The following is a 20,491-nucleotide window of genomic DNA, read 5'->3' as shown; positions in this document are numbered from 1 at the left end:
TGCTTGAGGATGCTTGAGATGGTGAGAAAGGGGGATGAGGAGAGCTGAATCACCACTTGATGTAGGTGCCTTGTCTTTCTTCAGAGGAGCAGGTGACAAAGCTGAGTTTGGTTTTGGGTTTCTTTTTCTTTTCTCTTTCTCTTTTCTTTCTCTTCTCTTTTCTTCCTCTTCTCTTCCTCTTCTCTTCCTCTCCTCTTTCTCTTTCTCTTCCTCTTCTCTTTTTTCTTTTCTTTTCTTCTTTCCTTTCTCTTTCTCTTTTTCTCTTCTTTCTCTTTTAATTCTAATGGGCTTCTTTGGTTCTGCTTGGAGACCACAAAAGGTACCTCTCTTGATGACCTCACGATCACCAGTTGCTACCAGTATTGCTTGATTACCATTCCAAAGTTCATTTTTCTCTCGCAATATGAGGACAGAAGGTGATCGAGCTCCAGATACAGGGACTTTGAGCTTCAAGAGATCTTTCCATATCCAAGAATACTGTTTAAGGACTGTTAGGCAAAAATGTCTTCTTTCTCCTCAAAGCTACCCCTGTTTACAGCAGATTTTTTAGCAGTCACAGAAACTGCAGAGAAGTCCTCATATCAAAGGCTGTTTCATTGGATATTTAGACAAATTCTAAAATAGACCAAGTAAAATAAACACAGAATTATTTGTAAAAGATATATTAGAGAAAATAAACCTGGTTAAGTATCATCCCATCCAATTGCTTAAATTGAAAATACTTAGTCAAAGATTAGTGAAAATGAATCCCTCTAAAGAAGTAAATTGCTTGCAAGAACAACTGTTCAATTGCCATTTTTATAACCACTAAAGTATTAGGATTGACTCAATTTGTCTTTTCCTGCAGTGTACTTTATTTATAAGTCTTTTTCTTAGTTTTGGTATAAGTTCATCTGAGTTCATAATGCACAGACATTTTTAGATGTCACTGCCTCTAGGTGTAATAATCCCAAGTCAATTCCTTCTTCCGATTTTCAGCAAGGAATACACTAGATTTAGGGTTGGGCTTTATTCTGTTTTCTACCAAATATTCTTTGCAACAGATGTTTAATTAAAGGCTGCTAGACAATTTAAACTTCTCAGAAGAATACAAATAAAAGCTGTTAATGAAGTAAATATCTGTTTAATTTACAAACATCAGTAGCATTACTGATATCAGTCCAAATATGACAAAGCACACTGCATTACACATGTACATCTAACTTTTTTGTAAAAAAAAATAATAAAATAAAATTGAAAAAACATCTGCATTTTTACAGGGTACCCTGGGTTTTACTGAAAGAAGAACACAACCCACTATTGATTACCAGATCTACATTATAATTTAGCAGCAACATGTTAACGTGGGGAACATTAGGGCAGTAAAGTAGTTTTATTATTTGGGGAAAATCACAGTTTTTGATAGCACAGCCTTTTTTTTCTTTTTTATAAAAAAGGTAAAGAGCTCCATGGGAATATTAATTTATAAAGATCTATCTTCTAATGTCATTTTCTACACGCCATCTTATTTTCTGTAAGTACTGTATATAGGGAAAATTAACTTCTCTACAATTGCCATCTAGTGTAAAGACATTTTCTGTAATACATTACACATTCTTGGAAGGTGTCCTGAATGTCTGCTATATGTGAAACCATAAATTGTCACCACTTTCTATTCAGTGACACCAAGTGGTCAGATTCTAAGGAAAAGTAAAAGGGAACAGAAAGGGAAAAACAGACTGAAAACATTTTACCCCAAGACAACAGGCTACGTTAGTTCTATTGCAAAAAAATCCTGATTTTTAAGTCCTTTAAAAAAAATTACAAAAATACTGGGACAAATATAAATTAATATATATTAAAGCATTGAAAAACAATAAAAGGGATGGCCTAAAAGGGTTAAGTACAATGTACTTTGATACAATAAATATTTCTCAATGAAACCCAATACTGTATAGAGTTGTTTAGAACTCATAGAAACAGAAATCCATATTATTACTAATTTATCCATCAATAATCTATTTTATCATCCCTGGAACATTTATATTACAAAAAATTAATACTGTAAAAGGGAAGATAAACACTTTTTTTATGCTTCTTTTGCTAACATGCTGACATAAATTACACATCATCAGGAGATTTCTGGATTACAGTATATTCTTGTATCTCCCATTTCCCATTCATTAAATGAGACCCCATCTTCTCAAGATGCTTAGTAATTCCAAAATACAAAATGTGTTTCAAACAATTGTTATTTCTGTATAATCTTTTTGCTCATAAAGCTTCCTCATCCATAGGTAAGTGATCGGTATGGTCTGCCAAGACAATAAAATAGACTGATACGAAAGTGAAAAAAAACAAGCCTCGTGTTCTGATCAGTATCTCATCTCTGAGCTGTTAAGTTGAAAGTCACATGTGTATAGTGTCAGTGTATCTTCAGCATGTTACAAAGAAGAATCCATGTTAAAAGCAGTTAAAGTTTCCCATCTCTGCTGCAATGTTACCAGGTCTTTTTTTTTTTTTTTTTCTTCAAAGCTCCTCTTGGGTATGAGAAGTTTCAGTTCAAGCACTTGAATCTCTTTTTTTTTTTCAGTGAAGAAAAAGTCTTTATTCTCATAATAAAAATAAGTCTGTTCTGTATTTTACAATATATTTCAAATATTTCCACTATGAAGCATTAATTAGTCCGACACGGTCAATAAGTATACAACATTTTCAAAAGACAAGTGTGACAGGGGCGCTTAGGAGGGACAATTTGTACAGCCACACTTCACCACCTTCTCAACCTCGTCGACGAAGGAGGAGCCGTCGGTGCACTCGAAGGAGTATTTCCGCCGCTTGCTGCGCAGCGGCCCGCAGCACTGCCCGGACGAGCACCCGCCCGCGCACTCTAGTCGCGATACCTTCTTGGTCGTCTGGCACGCGGCGTAGCCCTGCTGCTTTTGGTAGTAATCTCGGACTCGTTCCCCTCGACAGGAGATTTCTGCAGGAAGCAACGTTTAAAGTAAGAGACACGATTCTGAGACGCGGGCCGGAGGATGTGTAACACGGGAAGATTCTGTGTTACTGTTTGCAGTTGGGAGTGATATTTTAAAGTTTGAATGAGACTGCAGGTTGGAAACTAGTGGTTCTACGGAACGGAATTTGATTAATGCTGGGTTTCATTCCCTATACGTCTTATTTTTGGTAAAGCTTATACTATGTATATGTAAACCATAAATACAAAGCTATTACAATGACAAGAAAATTGGAAGCTTAAATCTTTTCCTCCTTTATAAAAATACACATCTTCTGTTGCTACATTGCTTGCAGCTGGTTCTGTTTACCATAGGGAAACGTTTCAGAGAGCATGCAATTTAATTTATTAGACCTGGAGTTTAATATTATTCAAACTCTTATTTAATATAAGTTACATTCTGCTAACTTCATAAATTACTGAGGTATAAAGGCAGCTAAAAATGAGACATCTGTTAAAAGTTCTACAACCGTATTCTTCTATTCACATCTATGTACAATACAAAATAAATGCCATCTGGGGTCAGGGAAAAGGAGGGAGAGGGAGAGCTTTGATAGACAAAGGAAAAAGAAAAAGGTAGGGGGAAAAGTCATCCTGTTTTCATCCATCTCACCTGCATAATTCGCTGTGATAAATCAGTTGAAGCTGAGAGGTCAAAAGTAGAGTTTGTGATAAAACTAGGAGCAGAATCATTGGATTTGGCTTCTCAGTTGCAGAAGGTAGAGAAACAATAAATACAGAAAGATATAGCAGGTAAAAGGTAGTAGTTAAATATAGTAAAAATGTGTTTCTGAATAAAGGCAAAAAAAAGAAATGTTTTCACAGCAAAATATTTGATGAAAAAATCCTCAAAATGCAAACAAATTCATGGGAAAGGCTTGATTTTTCTCTCATCAAGATAAATTCATATGGTAGAAAAAAAAGCAACAAATGTGAGTGTAGTGGAAAAAAAAATTGGTCATGTTTTTGGCTGTTCATGTGCTTGGCTGTTCATGTTTTACTAAAAAAGCCTATTTTCTAAGACCACAGCAGTATGAATGAATTCTTTTTACCTTTATCACAACTGTCCCCCGTGTATCCGCTGCCGCATTCGCAATATGGTTTCCCAAGTCCTGAAAGCCTACATTTGCCATGTTTACACCTGATGGATTGGCAGGGGTTAAACAGCATTTCCTCTTCATCACAGAGGACTCCCCCATGTCCCTGCAGGCATTTACAACTGTATGAAAATGCATTGATCGGCAAGCAGGTACCATGCACACATCTACAGGGGAAACAAGCCCAAGAGAATAAAAATAAATTATTCATCAGAGTTCATGTTAAGCAACATTAACTACAAATACTTTGGACTGTACTCAGAAGAAATTGCTTTTGTTTCTAATGGACTTTTTCAGTGAGATGCAGTGAAGTGGTTTATAATTGGTATGCAGGTTTACTCAAAACAAGCTGCAGTACAGAACTCCCTCTCACCAGAAAATAGCCACTGTAGATGTGTTATGGAAAAATTTTACAGGCCACAGTTACTACAAACATTTCCTGTCTACTTAAATTTTAAGCATGCTTTTGAGAAGAACACAGAAAAATCAAGCCAGAGAAAAAAGAAACTCACCTGAAATTCTGGTTCATGTATCATTTAAAAGAAACTCCATATTGTCACTCATGAAATATGGGGCTCCCAGCACAAAGACAGGTCAGGCACTTCCTAAGAGAAATTATTCCTACTCAAGCAATAGTGGTCTCTAGCTGAACGTGTGCTTTCCCTTCAAATACATTAGTCTGTATTGCCAACTGCAAGTAGCAGGGTCTTGTAATGTCTGACGCAGGAATGTGCTTCGCTGCAGGCAACAGCACTCACCCAGAACTCAGACCAAACCTCACACTAGATGAGGCTGAGCATTGTCAAGTCTCACCCAACGTGATTAAAGCAGATAATTTCCCAGCTGAGCTTCGATAACATTTGTGGCAGGCTCAAATCTTGTTAAGACAAAAAAGTTTGTGAGTTAATCTGCACCTGCTAAGTTTTGATGTACAGTAGTATGGGAACACGCAGTTGGTCTTACTTCTCTTTGAGAGCGAGGTGGTGTTTCCCAAAAGGAGGATGCTTAATTACCTGTTCCTAGCTGTAAACTGAACATAAGGGGATTTAATCTTCTGAAACCATCACCAATGACTCGGAATAAAATTACTTCCCTTTCCTCATTTGGCAGCACAGGATCAATAACTTCCTTTCAAAAATAATGTTATTCTCGTTAACTGTTGTTTCCATAGAAAAATTTTCTATCTACATACTGTTTTCTAGGGAGATCACAGCAAAAATTCCTCTGTGGGGAGGGATGCAATCCTGACACACAAGTCACCCTTCCTGATGTTTCTGCTCGTTAATGTTTTTCTTCTCTATAGTGTACAACTCTAGAACTCCTTATTATGTTATGATAGCCACCTAACTAAATGAAAGAAACTGAGATAAAAAAATAGAAAACTCTCATTTGATCTAAAATGAAATAATTTGCTTCAATTTCAAGACAGCAAAAATTCATCTAAAATTGCATGTTCTCTTAAAAGAAGTCTATTAAGAGCAACATCTTATTTTGAATTTTTTAAGATAACATAACCTGTTTGGGATTAAAACCTGCAAATATAAAACTAATTGGTTAAGCACCTCCAACTTCTCTATCAGTCTGTATTTTGAAGCAACCATGTTCTCTACAAAAATTAAAAATTGTTTCTGTGGTTGAAGTCTGATATTCCAAGACTGTTATTAAGCAATTCAAAATGGAAGGCTTAGACAGTATCACAGAGTAGATAGCTTTTGTTTAGTTTTCATTATGTTCAGCATTTGATCTTTTCACCATTTATAAAACATCCACTTTTAGGACATCTGATCTACAAAGTAACTCAGGTGGCACTGACATCATGTCATACTCTATACAGGCATTAGATATCAAAGCAATCTGTGTCAAGATCTTTGGTGAAGTTTTGCTTTGACTTGGAAGATGATGAAATTTTAGCTAATGCCAGCTCATACTTTTGTTTCCACCTGCTCTTTGAATCTCTAAATTTCATCCTCAGACTGTACTGAAAGGAACATCAAGCTAAGTGCAAACTCTCGGGCACAGTTTCATCTCATCTAATTTTAGGTACCTGTGTCAGGCACTCAAGTTGGATATATAATTGCCATAAGCTCCAGACACAGTCAGCCACGGGGAGAAATGAGCTTCTCTAGAGCATGATTAGACAATTTGAGGTCTTATTTATTCTTTTGAAATGTGCTTGTTCCTTGACTGACCAGAGAACAAACTCTGGTCACTATATTTTGAATTCAAACACCTAGATGTAGGTAAAGTAAATGTGTCTTAAGCCTTTTCATGATGTGCAGGGATCTCTAAAAGATCACCTATATTTTGAAACAGAGATCACAGTGACAATTCTGTTGCTCAGATAAAGCAGAATGTCAAACTGTATTAGATGGATAAAATGCTTCTATTCAATAGACAATTTAGACATGAATCAAGGAATACAGAATTAAAATCCCCAGGAAGAAAAGAACAACAAAACTGTCCTCCACTCCAAATAAAAAAAATTGGTTTGGCTTTCTCTCTTTAAAGCTCACAGCACTGTATACAGCTGAAACAAATGCAATACTTTAAAGAGCAAACAAAATATTAACGCTGTGCTCACCCGCTGTCCTTTCTTTGATACTGCCTACACCTGATACTGATAACTTTGTAATTTGCTTCAAAAAACTCACTCAGTTTGGGTGCTAATGTGTACATTTATAAGAACCAATGAAGAATCCAATATTTCAAGGACAGTTTAAAGAAGTTTTCTGGCTTTTATGATAGTAGAACTTGTGGGTACAATTTGATGTTACTTTTTAATCCTGAAGTATAAAGTGACATTTGCGTTTTTTAACCTGCTGTGGCTACCTTTCTTGAAAGTTACAGTGAAAGAGGACACCCTAAGCAAACGACCAATAAAAATTAAATGCTACAATGATATCCTTCAAAACCTGACTGCTCTAGGTCTGAGAAGAGTTCAAAACTTAAAGGTACTGAAAGGGTCTATAACCAATGTAAAGAAAACTGTTGAAAAGCATGGTAACTGCTGTATAAAACTTTAGAGGGTCACACTCTCCACATACTATGTGAAAAAAAGATTTAAACATCATTTTATGTGGGAGTTGAAAATAATCTTATTAGAATCTCTTCGCAAACTTAGGCCACTGGTCCTTAAAAGTCGAAAGCTACATAGGCAAATGCTGCACTGAAAAAGCAGCAGCCAAACGATCTGAGCAGGCCTGCTTTACAAAAAAAAAAAAAAAAAAAAAAGATGTTTGCCAAGTTGTACTAAGGACAGTGGTAAGGACAAACAGAATGACATCCTGTTGCCCAAGAACAAGATCAGTAAATACAGAATAACTTTGAACTTCTGAAGTTTCTGATCTTCTTGTGCTGGGAGTCCATGGAGCCAAACTGAATCTGTCTCTACAGTAAATGTAAAAGATAAATATTCATAGATATCAATACTATCATATACACAATTATACATATCTTTTCCTATCTCCATACATTTATATACAAAAACTTTTCTATAGACATATATAAATATCTGAAATAATTTTTTTTTGCTCAAATCAGTAAATATAATTAACACACTCAGACTGAAACAGAATTTCACTATAAAGATTAAAATCTATTTTCCAGCTAAAACCTGGGGTACCTGAAAGCATAAAATATTAGATATGTCCATTTTATAATTTTTGAAAAACACAGTAGAGATTATTATTATTATTACTAATAATAATAATAATAGTTTTTTACCCCATTCTATACAGCTGAAAATAAGCAAATAAGGGTTTTTTTTATTTGCAACTTCTTCAAAATTATTTTTGTGACAAGGGCCATACCCACAGTTGCATCAGTGCATCTCATTACAGAAGAAGCCCATACAGAAGTTTGTAATAGCACCTCCCAGGCTTTAGGCAGAACTTCAGTGAGATGTGTCAATCTGCTCTCCCTAAACTGGGGGCTTTCCCTCATTAGGTTTATGGAAAGAATATATACTCCAACCTGGATGCTGTCCTCACTTTTACATGCCCAGGTTATCTTGCTTCTTGCAAGTGTGAACTTCTATGAAAAAAATACACATAACAGGAGACTTATATGCATATTATACTGCTTTTTCTTGAGGAAGGACATACTTATTTCCAAGACATGGGTCGTTAGTTTGTTGGTCACAGAGTGGTCCGGTCCATCCTCCTTCACACTCACAGGAGAAGCCTGACTGGCTGGTAGCATGGCATGTGCCATGCACACAGACTTTCTTATGACAAGGCTCACAACCTGGCAGAATTCCCACTTGCAGTGGCACATTTCTGAAGTCCTGGAGCTCGCTGTTGATGTATAGGTTACGGATGCAACCATGGAAGCTGGTGCCGTTCTGTCCTGGGGACTGGCGTATAGCTGCTATGTTATTTTTCACAGGCATGCCTAGGAAATTAATAACAGCAAATAATCAGTCTAATAATCTCACAATTTTCTATACCATTTTCTCTATTTTTAAAACACTTTTAAAGGAATGCTTCTTCTTAATTAATTATTCTTAGCTATTCTTAGCTATTCTATTCAGGCTAGAACCATGAACAATAATCTAGTTTTTGGAAATTGTCCTGGTTGTCGAGCATACATGTAAACCAGCTCCAAACCTGAAAGTGTCTAAGTCACACTTAAGAGATGAATATAAGCCTTTATCAGAAAGGAAGGTCAGAGCTGTGGAAAGGTCAGCTTTGCCTGGTCTTTACCTAGTGCATGTAAGTCCACAATAGCACACAGTTTCTGGATCCCAGAAAAACAAAGGTTGTTGAAATTTAGCAGCTGATATGCCATTTTTTGTAAGCTCAAATACTCAAATCCAGAAGAATTTAGTAGGACAAGCTCATCAAAATGGAGCTAGCATACACATTTTAAATGTGAAGTTTTGCTACGGAAAATTTCGTGGAAAGGACAGTTTAACAGGTTGAGGTTCCAAAAACAAACATACTTTTGTTTAATGTGTCTCAAAAACAGATTAATAAAATAAAACTAAAAGCCATTCATAGTTTCCCATTATAGTCTAAATCAGTCAATAATAACAATAATTCAACATCAAATTACTTCTGTGTATACACTTTTAGATAATCAGTGTCCCCAGTGTTGACCATTTTCAGAGTAATTTCTCTGTTACAGTCCATAGTTGTTACAGGTGTAATTAGAACAGTAGGTGTATGCCCTTATCCTGTGATAATTATTTGAGAATAATTCAGAACGAAAATTATTATAAAACTTTTTCTTGTAAACATGAAGTTTCTTCTACTCCTGCCCCCTGCTTTTTGTTTTCTTTTAACTTATTGCCAACATATTAGCCTATAGCAGATAGTCCTTAAGGTTCTGCTTTCCAATAATGAATACACAAATGCCTAAATGAGTCCTGCTACTCAAAAGTAAAGGAAATCAAAGTGCACTGAGCATTAAAACGGATCTGTTTACCTGAAAATAAATATTCTTTTTAGCTGCATAGGTTTATTCCTAGACAAAATCAGCAATTTTCTTTCTGGTACTTAGATAATGACAAGAAAGCAGAAATGTTCTGCATAGTTGCTCCTTAACCATGTAAACTGATACTTCTCATAATTTTCTATATTACTCTGAACACTTAAGAGTCATGCAGTAATACTGTGCAACCTTATGAAGTAGACCTGCCTTTCATTTAGACGTTATTGTAATTTCATTTGTGCTAGGCTTCAGTGATTACAGAAATGAACAACATTGTATCCATACTGTTGAAGAGCCTAATCTTCTTTAATCTTATGAGTTAAGTAATTGTGTTGGGTTTGTGTGGCCAGGCTTTGGGTAGTGGGGGGGCTACGGGGGTGGCTTCTCCAAGGAGCTGCCAGGAGTGTCCCCCATGTCCAGCTGGCTCCAGGGTGGACCTGTCAAGTCTGCCTCAGCCAAGTCAGTGAGTGATGGTACCAACAGCTATGTGATAATGTATCTATAAAGGGAAAAAACCCAAAGAATAATTGTGCGGATGTGACCAGAGAGGAGTGAGAGTAGATGAGGAACAGCTCTGCAGACACTGAAGTCAGTAAAGCAGGAGAGGGAGGAGGTGCTCCAGGCACCGGAGCTGAGATTCCCATGCAGCCCACGGTGAGGCAGCTGTGCCCCTGCAGCCCGTGGATGCTCACAGGGCAGCAGAGATCCACCTGCAGCCCGTGGAGGAGACCATGCTGGAGCAGGTGGATGCTCCAGAGAAGACTGGGACCCCATGGGAAGCCTGTGCTGGAGCTGTGGAGAGAGGAGCCCCACTGGAGCAGGTTTTCCTTGGACCTGTGACCCTTTGGGGACCCATGCTGGAGCAGCCTGTTCCTGAAGGACTGCACCCCATGGGGAAAAAGAGACCCATGCAGGAGCAGTTGGTGGAGAACTGTCTCTCATGGGAGGGACCTCGCACTGGAAGAGGGGAAGGACTCCTTTCTCTGAGGAGGGAGCAAGTGATGAAGTGACCATAACCCATATTCCTCATCTACCTACACTGCTTGCAGGAAGGAGATAATCAGGGTGAAAAAGTTGAGCCTAAGGAGGGAAGGGTAGGGGGAAGGTGTCCTTAAGAAATGTTTCACCTCTCCTTATCCTACTGTGATTTGGACTGGTAATACATTAAATTAATTTCTTCAAGTCTAGTCTGCTTTGCCACATCAGTAATTGGTGAGGGATCTCTCCTCATCCTCATCTCAACTTACGAGGTTTCACTGTGTTTTCTCTCCCCTGTCCAGTTGAGAAGGGGGGTGATAGTGTGGCTTTGGTAGGTACCTGGCACCCAGTCAGGGTCAAACTTTAAAACAGGCTTTGAACTATTATATTAAAGGACTCATACTGCAAACATACACAACTTTCCATTTCCTCACATCTACTCGCCATATTCTCAAACCAGCGACAGGGCAGAGTGATCAAGGCCCCTTCACCCTGTTGTCTCCCTTGAAAGCCACACTCAGCTAATGTTCATAGAAAATGCCTGAAGTATCTCAGCAGAACAGAGGCACTGAACTCACTCTTTGTAAAAATAAAAGGTGTGTAAAACCAGGCACACCTATGCAATGCTAAACTAGATGTTATACTTGAAAGTGCCAGGAAACTTAGAGGTGATTTTTGGGAACTATATAAGCATGTATGTGTGATACTAGACAATAGGTGTTATACCACACATGATTCAAAAATTTTTGCCTATATTCTCTAGTAAGGGAGACATTTGGAAACACAATGCAAACATATGCACAAGCTTTCAGCCTATACACTTTTCCTACTTCTAGCAAGATACCAAATTTCAGAAGGCCAAAGTGTGTGTAAAACCTGCTTATATTCTTTAGCAATATTTCTTAGATAATTTTTATATAAAGATTCTTTACCAGTTAAGAAAGAACTGACAAAGAAACAACACATCCAAATATTTCAGATGTATTTTTGGTAAGGCAAGAGAGTAGTTTCCACCCCCTTTTACTCTTTTGGACACTGAGCCTGACTACAGGTAAATTACTGTTCAAGGAGGCAAATGGTAGGCATCTCTCTTAAATAACAGTCACACAGTAAAACTGTCAAAACGAGTATCTAATTCTAGATGCTGCCAGAACAGATCAGGCACAAATGGGAAGCAGCTGATACTCTACCTGTCTCAGAAATAGAGACATCCGTGAAAGAAGGTGCCACTCTCAAGTAGGAAAATATGCTCTAATTTCTGAGAGAAGAATGTGAAGTATCAGTGATGGCTGTGACTCCTTTGAAGAACTTTTGAGAAGAAACAGATTGTCCCTTAAGAATTCTTACAAAAGCCATGCCCTTTCAATATGATTTACTGAAATTTGTTACAGAAAGACTGAAAAATAACAAGCACGTGTACTCTGACCACACAAAAGAGCCATATACTTAGAAAAGGCAAAAAAAACCCCAAAAGGTATATATCAAATAGTTCACTTTTGGTAAAAGTAATGCTAAATTGCCCCTTTCAAATTGTGGCATAAAAAATAAAGGAAAAAAAAAGGAAAAAAAAAACAAGAAAAAGAAAGAAAAAAGAAAACAAAAAGGAGGAAGGCAGAGAGAGAGGGAATGAGAGAAAATGAGAGCATACACTGTACAAGGGCTTGCTGTCAAGTCTGAATTTCAGCCTGCCAACTGAGGTGATGCTTATCAGAAATGCCATTTTAGCAGGGAAGTGGTAAGAGTAAGTGTAAGCTATATGATGATTTAGGTGTCAAACTAAGACTTTGGCAAAGATAAAAATACTGCATAAAAACCTTCTGAGAATTTAAGTTCTTAACTGACGGAAATGTGTAATCAAATTCTCTAAAAAATCTAGATGTAGTTGGATAAGAAAAAAATTATTGAATCTCAAAAAGATAGGTGATATAAAGATACAAGAGTGAAAATTACTCATCTTGAGAATTTTAAAAATCATAAACAGGTAAATTAGATAAAGAAGAGGAAAGATTAAGAGCTGAACATCATGCTACTGGATTTTTTTTTCCTTTATTTTGTTACTATGTGCTTCTATGATTGCTTTTCATTATTTTTTGGATCAAAATTTTCTATGAAAGCGGAAATAATTGTCTGTTTGAAGCCTGAATTGGAAGATTTAAAATAAAGTAAACACAGGATGTCCCTAAGGAACATGTACTAGAATGCAAAAGGCTGTTGCTCTTAGGTATCAAACCACTAAGAGAAGACTTCTTCCAAAAGTTATTCCTCTGATACTTGAAGATGATGATGCAGATTAGTGTGATTCTCCTAATGGAGGCACAGATCTGCAGGGTGAAGAAGCAAGGAAGAGAACCATATGTCACAAATCAACATCCCAGTGGTAAGAATGTGCCCAGAATAAATGTTTGCAGCTGGCAGTCTGGCCTCATTTCATCAGAAGGTGCTTACAACAGACAGGAGGATTATTGTTCTGCACTAAGCTCAGCTTTAAACCAGCACAATTGGCCTCAGCAGCCATTAAACACACTGATGTGGACAATACAATAAGCAAGCAGACAGTGTCTTATCAGAGACAGGACACTTTGTTAACAGAAGTGATACCCAGGAGCAAATGCAATGTGCTTCTACAGGGCCATCCTCGTCTGAAGGCATCAGTACAACATACAAATGTGCACTGATGGCATCGTTTCCTGCAAGGAGGCAAGATGCTTAACTCTAAAAAGCTATTCTCAGACATGAAAGAATTAGGGAAAATGAAAAAGAAAGAAGAGATCAGAAGGAAACTCCTTACATATCTCTTGTAAGATTATAAGGTTAAACTAAGCAGAACATGAAAATCTGTAGCATTTAAAAAGTATTTAGAAACCATGCTGAATCTCTGATCATTGAGAACTCAGACTTGCTACCAAGTAGGGTCGCACTAAGTGTTGGCTGAATTTTCTGAATTTTTCCTATATTGCACAGGCCCATCAGAAATCCATCAGGAACTGCTAGTTAAAACAATGTGTTTGAACTCATAGTACTACAGAGTAAATGGCATCAAATGATCAAAATTTTCCAAATACTTTAGCTGCTCAAGTTAAACAATCAAACAAACAATTCTTTTTTTCTCAAAACAAACAAAACCCAAGCCCTGACACACAGAGTGAGGCAACTGTCTGGGCACATTCTTACCTAGTGTCCTATCTCCTATCAGCCCTAAGCTGTAAGATCTCCAGACATAAATTCATGCTTTACACATTGCTACCATTTCCTGCAGATATCAGTACAAGGAAATGGGAATGGAAAATGAGCAAAACAGAATGCTACCATTCCACACTCTGAATAGGCATTACTAAATCTTCATGCAGCTAAACAATGTTAAGCACGCTTCTTCAGTATAATAAAAGGCTAAATAACAGGAGAAAACTTACAAAATTTTACAGTCATAAAAAATAAACATAATAAGAAAAAGCAACCAGTGTATTTGAGAGCATATTATTTCTTAAAATTGAAGCTATTGACATTAACTGCCAAAGTTTAATCTTAAAGTTTTATGTCAATGAATAAGTCCCTTTAAGAAACACAAGAATGTATTTCTTAAAGCATGTTACCAGAGTAAATTATCTATAATAATTCTAATAAGAAGCAGTAAGATCCTCTTACCTCCCACATACAGTGGAGAATCAAAATTCAGAGTGGATTGCTTGGACAAATTGGTAATTATCTTGGGGCTTCCTCCATCAACAGATAAAGATAGAATCTGATCCATAGCTAGCAGCTCCACAATGTGGAAATTGCCATCATTAATTGTTTCCACACTGCAAAATAAACATTAATAACAAACAGCTGATGGTCAGGTTATAACAATTTTTTACCTTTTTCCCCCTTAAGATTCAATACAATTTCAAAACAGAACTTCCCTAGGAGTGCATTCTCCTGAAAATGACATTTTAAGCAAAGACATGCACATATGCTTAAAAGCCAATACAATACAACATTCCTTCTTCTGCACTAATGATGACAGGGCTGGAATACCTTTCCAATGAATACAGGCTGAGGGAGTTGCGGTTGTTCAGCCTGGAGAAGAGAAGGCTCAGGGGAGACCTACCAGATGCTTTTCAATGTTGAAAGGGCACTTACAAGAAAGATGGAGAGAGACTTTTTACCAGGGCCTGTGGTAACAGGACACAGTCTGTTTTAAAATGAGAGAGGATATATGTATATCAGATAGAATCTCTTAAGTAAAATAAGTTACTTAAAAAGTTCTTTGATATGAGGATGTGTTGATATGAAGCACTGGGACAGGTTGCCAGAGAGTTTGTGGACTTGTTACTGGAAATGCACAGGATCAGGTTGGATGGGCCTTTGTATAACTATAACTTTGTATAATCTAGTGGAAGCTGTCCCTCTCCATAACAAAGAAGATGGAACTAGGTGATTGTTTAAGGTTCCTTCAAACTCAAACTGTTATCTGATTCTAATGTTACTTCAAGATTGCATTTGCATGCAAGTCTGTGTGTATCCTACATTTTGCAGAGTGTGGGTTTTCATATCTTGCAAGTATGAAGGCCTGAGTGAATCCCAGTGATACATAAATCTACTATTTCATGGAATATGGATCTGCATCTAACTTTAGGCCTGCCAGACAAAATCATTGGTCCAGACAGCTCCACTGACACTCGCAATAAAGTTATTCATTATCTTTATTGGGCGTGGTTATTTAAGTGTGTTCAGCTTCTGGCGAGTACAGTGAATATGAATATTGTATTTTTTCTTCTCATCTACATATAGCATTTCCTTCTGCTTACTAATAAAAGACTCAGTAGAAGGAGAATGCCTGAAGGTTGTCAAGGTGAAAATGCTTGTTTCAAGCAGAGTGCTTACCCTGAATAAGGACAAGCTTCCTCATGCTACTAGGCACAAGAAATGGCTGCTGGTGCTTATCAGCCTCAATATTTACATAGCAAGTGCTTAAGTGCAGGAGCTACTCTGCACTTGAACACAGTTTAAGTACATCAGAGAAGGAAGAATATCATTACTCAATTCTGGGACTGAATATATCATTGTACTTGCATAACTTGTAATCCATTTTCCACTGGAGAAATAGAGCTGAATATATGCATGGAAGGTGTGAGCTGCAGTCCAGAGACCAGACATTAAAAGCATTCCCATGAAAGCCTTTATTTGTTTCAGGGCACCATCAAATGAGTGAGCTTAATCCTATGAAAAAAGTTATTTAAATGAACCAATTGTATGATAGCCTGAAATGGACAGTCACACAGTCAATTAGCTCTTCTCATTGAGAAAGCAGGATAGCTGAAAGGGATTAAGTTCCTAAATCTCAAGGCAAAAATCAAGCAAATTACCTTAACACATCCTTAGTGATGTTTTAATTAACCTAACTGCTTTTGTCATGGAACAGATCAGCAGCACACTTGGTCGTTCCCAGCTGTGACACATTAAATAGCTTCTCAGCCATTCATTACCAGCTCTGTGAACAGCCTCTGCTCACTGTGGATCAAAGATCTGCATGGTAGCATGCATGCTTTACATAAACCCAACTCTATTTGAGAGTGCAAACACATGACAGAGCAGACACTGGCACAATAAACACTTTATGGGAGCTGCCAGGAGGGGGACTGCCAGTTTCCATGAGGGGAAAGGAAATGGTCAGGGTTTATCATTCCTACAGATAAAGATTTATTTAAGGTATCAAGAGGTTTGTTTGCTCTGATCAAGCAAGTATAAAAAATGCTATGATTAAGTTACTTAACACATTTCAATTAATCCAGGTAAATAGCGTGCGAAAAATCAGAGTGCATACGACTTCTTTATTTCAGGAAGCAAGAGACCCTAATGCAATATTCTTGTTTCAAGGAAACTTATTTTACAACTTCTAAACCTTTCACTCAATATTATTTAAAAGAATAGGAGTAACACATTTATAAAACAAGGGGTCATTCCAGGGATATACAAACCATAATGTGTAAAGGGAATGTGTCTCTGATAAGAGTGAGTATTAAAAGCTTCTGGTTTAAACGGTTTCACTGGTAAAAATTTACTGCAGAAAGAGAATCCCTCCTAGGTAAGGGTGGTTTGAATTGAAGGGGAAATAAACTTAAGGCATATCTGCAATATTTCCTGCCAATGCACTTACATTACTTCTAGCCCATTTCCCGTTGGAGATATGAGAGCTGAATGCATAGATTGTAATGAAAAGCTGTAAGAACTGATTTAAGGCTTCTGGTACTCTGTAGAAGAATAATGATCTGGGAAGAAATAGTCCCACATTTCCAATAAATATATGATGAAAACTAGTTTACAGAATGAAAAGATTTTTTTTCTTTTATGTAAAAAAACAGTTAACTCTTAAAAATGGTTGCCCAGACAGAAAAAACCACATTTTTTTCCAAATAACCATCCCTAATGAATAAATATTATTTCTTGGTCTTGGCAGTACCATCATCTTGTTTCTCAGATTGGCTGACGACTGTTTTTGGGATGATGGCTCATCCTGCAGTCAGTTCCCATGAATTGGGAGGATAAAAGGGAAACCAAAAGGAGGGACTGAAGGAAGGGCTGGAAACATTCCAGGAGACAGCTTAATTAGGTAACAAAAGTACAGAAAGGCAACATGCAAAGAATGGATAAAAAAAAGGTAAAGGCCTTAAAAAGAGCAGGAGATATCACAGAGATTCTGGAGGGTAAGAAGGTAAGAACTGGAAACAATGAAGGGATTTGAGTAAAATGTGTAAAAGATTCTGTGCTACAACATACCCCTTTCTAGAACCTGAAATAGAAATTGAACATTACACAATTAGTCGAGCTATCACTAGATGCATGTATATTCCTATACTCACGTGTGGAAATGCATATAGGGCTTCCAAAATAGAGGGATGAAATCACAGACTCTTTAGGTTGGAAAAGGCCTCTAAGATCATCAAGTCCAACAGCTAAACCAGCACTGCCAAGTCCACCACCAAACAATGTCCCTAAGTGCCACATCCACCCTTCCTTTAGATACCTCCTTGAGCGGTGCCTACACTGCGTCCCTGGGCAGTCAGTTCTAACGCTTGACAATGGTTTACATGATGGAATTTTTCTTAACATCCAATCTAATCCCCTCCTGGTGCAACTTGATGCCTTTTCCTCTTGTCCTACTGCTTGTTATTTGTGAGAAGAGTCTGACCCTCACCTTCTACAATCATCCTTCAGACAGTTGTAGAAAGAGATAAGGTACGCCCTCAGCCTCAGAGCAGAAGACTTCACTACAGTTGGACTATTACATGGGGGTTTTCAAATGTCTCAGAAACTCACCATCATGCTCATTAGGAATGAAATGGAGGTTAATAGCGATAATAATAACAGAAACAAAAATAGTAACACTCAAAATGTGTATCTGCTTCCCTAGACAACTGTGTCACTGTAACATGTCACTACATTTCCTGTCCCTTTCTTCACTACACTTGCATTCTTCATTTACCATATAATTCAAAAGAGATAATCAACTATGTAGGGGAGATGCTTCTTATTATTTTGTAAGAGTAACCTATTTGGGACTGTTGTTAATTGGTCACTTTGTTATTAACTCCTTCCATGTTTACATTTGAGTTTTCTTTTCCCTGTGTGAGTTGTGTTTTTCAATCTTCCTCTGGATAACTATAATGGACAAGTATGAATTACTAATATTTGTTATATCTCAATAATGCCAGAGGAAGCATTAAATTTATGAGAAGGAAATATAGGTTTTGAAAGGGAAGAAGTATTCTAGATATATTAAAGAAATGGGAGCCAAAATAACTTGGAACAATATATGACCCTTATTGCTATTGCTTCTTATTCTCATACAGATGTACCTATTGAAGTAAAAATCAACAAAAATAATGAAACTCCTGAAAAGATAATCTAAACTTCTTGTGTAGCCCTAACCCAGATAGAAAAGAAAAAGAATGTTATGTTGAGTAGGAGTATAATAATTTATAAAAATCATTTGCTTTTACTGAAATATTCCTAATAGAATGCAGAATAGTGTCACTGTTAAAACTCTAGAAAGCAAATATACCCATATATAATTTTACAACAAAAGGTTTAAATAGAGCAAAAAGAACATTCAAGGAAAATGGATGCAGTTGTTCCCCTTTACTTCTGAAAGTAATTTTAGCACCAAGAGGGCAGTCAAGGCCGAGAAGTGATGCCTGCTGTCTTTCTGCTCACTCTTGCAATGACTGTTTGCTAATTCTTGTCAAGTTATACAATAGCTCCCAAAAAATTCAGGCAGTAATTTTTCAGAGAACCAGAGAAATATGATTAAAAAAAAAACCTCTCAAAAATTAAGCCACAGAAACAGCTATGGATTCTTAATGACTTTGGAAGCAAAAGCCATTTCTTTTTCAAAGGTAGTGACTTTTTCAGAATCAAGTTTTTAGCTTTCCCTTCACTTGCCAGGGAAAAATCCCACATTATATGACTGCCTAGCACAGAAGAGAAGCTTCTATTTAATTTTTGTGCTAGGCAGTGTAGTTTTTCATTTTATTCAGTGCACCAGGAAATTATTTGGCAGTTAAAGAAAAAAAAACCCACTGCTATATGTGAGTTTTACACAAATGTATAAATATTCTGCCGAAAGCTAACTCTTATTCTGTTTTAACGCAGCAAATAATATATTATTTGTCTGACATATCTGCTTTACAGTTACTTGCCAACCAAATCATATCTTTCAGCGAGAAGTTTTAAGGATCTGACAAGACATTAATTTCCATATATTTCTTTTGACCATGTATTAAAAAAGTGACTTTGATATAAGTAATGAATAGAGGTTTTATTTCAGTTACAAGTGTGTTTCACCCATGTTCACCTGTAAATGGCAGAGGCAGGGTATGATCCTGTGTCATAGCTGACCCTCACTCTACCCCGGTACAGTTCCACTGCTATATGATCTTTATCGCCTTTGTACAGCAGGATCCCACTGTCCTCATCTGTGGCAACCTAGTTAAAAGACAGAAATATTTAGAAACACCTAAAATTAGGTAGTTAATAAAAATGAGGCATTAAGTGAATCTCTGAAATTACTGCCATAGTCTGATACGTCATTATAAAATTCTTTTTTGAAGGACAACCTGGCAAAACTCTTTAACTTCCTATCAGTAAGCCCATCTACTTCAATATGAGCACAGCGTTATTGCACTAACTCTTCTAGATTTTTAGCTCAAACAGTGAAGAGCTCTTTAAGTGAGACAATGACAACTTTGGGTCATTTTCCACATCATGAAGAATTATTTACGCTCTTTTCCAGAAAAGAGAATCCACAACACAAGCAAACTTACCTGTAGAGTGATGTTGGTTTGGGGGCGTATCTTAGCTGAAGGGATTTGCAGATAGGATTCTTTGTTGATGAAGTTTATACTTATCAGCTTTTCACATTTCTCACCCTGGTAGCCTGATAAACACTGACAGATTGGTTCACTTTCTTTTATGATACACTGGGCCCCATTTTGACATTCATAATTATCACAAGGGCTGGTGCGAGGTAAAACCATTGGCGGTGAAAACTCACAAAATAAGCCACTAAATGAAAACAGAAAACAATCAGTATTTCCAAGAAAAAACAACCTTGACAGAAGACACACATGTTTGTACTGCTTTCAGATCTTTCTCACCTGTACCCCTCTGGACAAATGCACGTATATCCATTAACTGCATCAGTGCACTGTGCTCCGTTTTTACATTTGTTGTCCTGGCAGTCATCAAAGTCAATATCACAGTGCTCACCTACATATCCAGGTGTGCAATCACATCTGTAAAACAGGAAAGCAAATCAGAGAGCACATTTTAATAATGCAGTGAGATTATGACAAAGTTAAGGAACTACTGTATTGTTTAAAAATCAAGGAAAAAAGGTATTACTAATACTTTGTGTGCAAAGACTATACAGCTTAATCATACTATTAGATGGGGACTCTATATACATAATGAATACAGGTTTGCTATTTAAAATGTTTACACACCTGCC

The 20,491-nt window shown here is 37.0% G+C and overlaps 1 protein-coding gene across 3 annotated transcripts in view; it reads right to left on the bottom strand.

Moving 5' to 3' along the window:
* Positions 1-1,103: 1,103 nt before the first annotated feature.
* SLIT2 (slit guidance ligand 2) overlaps positions 1,104-20,491 on the bottom strand; it is a 260,009-nt gene continuing 240,621 nt past the window's right edge. For 2 of the 3 annotated variants that reach the window (XM_063401694.1, XM_063401695.1), the window contains 7 exons: positions 20,139-20,276; positions 19,806-20,046; positions 19,337-19,467; positions 14,146-14,300; positions 8,196-8,484; positions 4,048-4,259; positions 1,104-2,962 (listed from right to left, as the gene is read on the bottom strand). In XM_063401694.1, coding sequence (XP_063257764.1) covers positions 2,721-2,962; positions 4,048-4,259; positions 8,196-8,484; positions 14,146-14,300; positions 19,337-19,467; positions 19,806-20,046; positions 20,139-20,276 — 1,408 coding nt within the window. In that variant the 3' untranslated portion in view covers positions 1,104-2,720. The remainder of the gene's footprint in view (positions 2,963-4,047; positions 4,260-8,195; positions 8,485-14,145; positions 14,301-19,336; positions 19,468-19,805; positions 20,047-20,138; positions 20,277-20,491) is intronic. The other variant, XM_063401696.1, reaches the window with a different exon arrangement.

The sequence above is a fragment of the Prinia subflava genome, chromosome 7, assembly GCF_021018805.1.
Source record: "Prinia subflava isolate CZ2003 ecotype Zambia chromosome 7, Cam_Psub_1.2, whole genome shotgun sequence".
NCBI classification, from domain to species: domain Eukaryota; kingdom Metazoa; phylum Chordata; class Aves; order Passeriformes; family Cisticolidae; genus Prinia; species Prinia subflava.
Note: the sequence above shows the minus strand (reverse complement) of the source record. Positions and strands in the feature narration are given on the sequence as shown.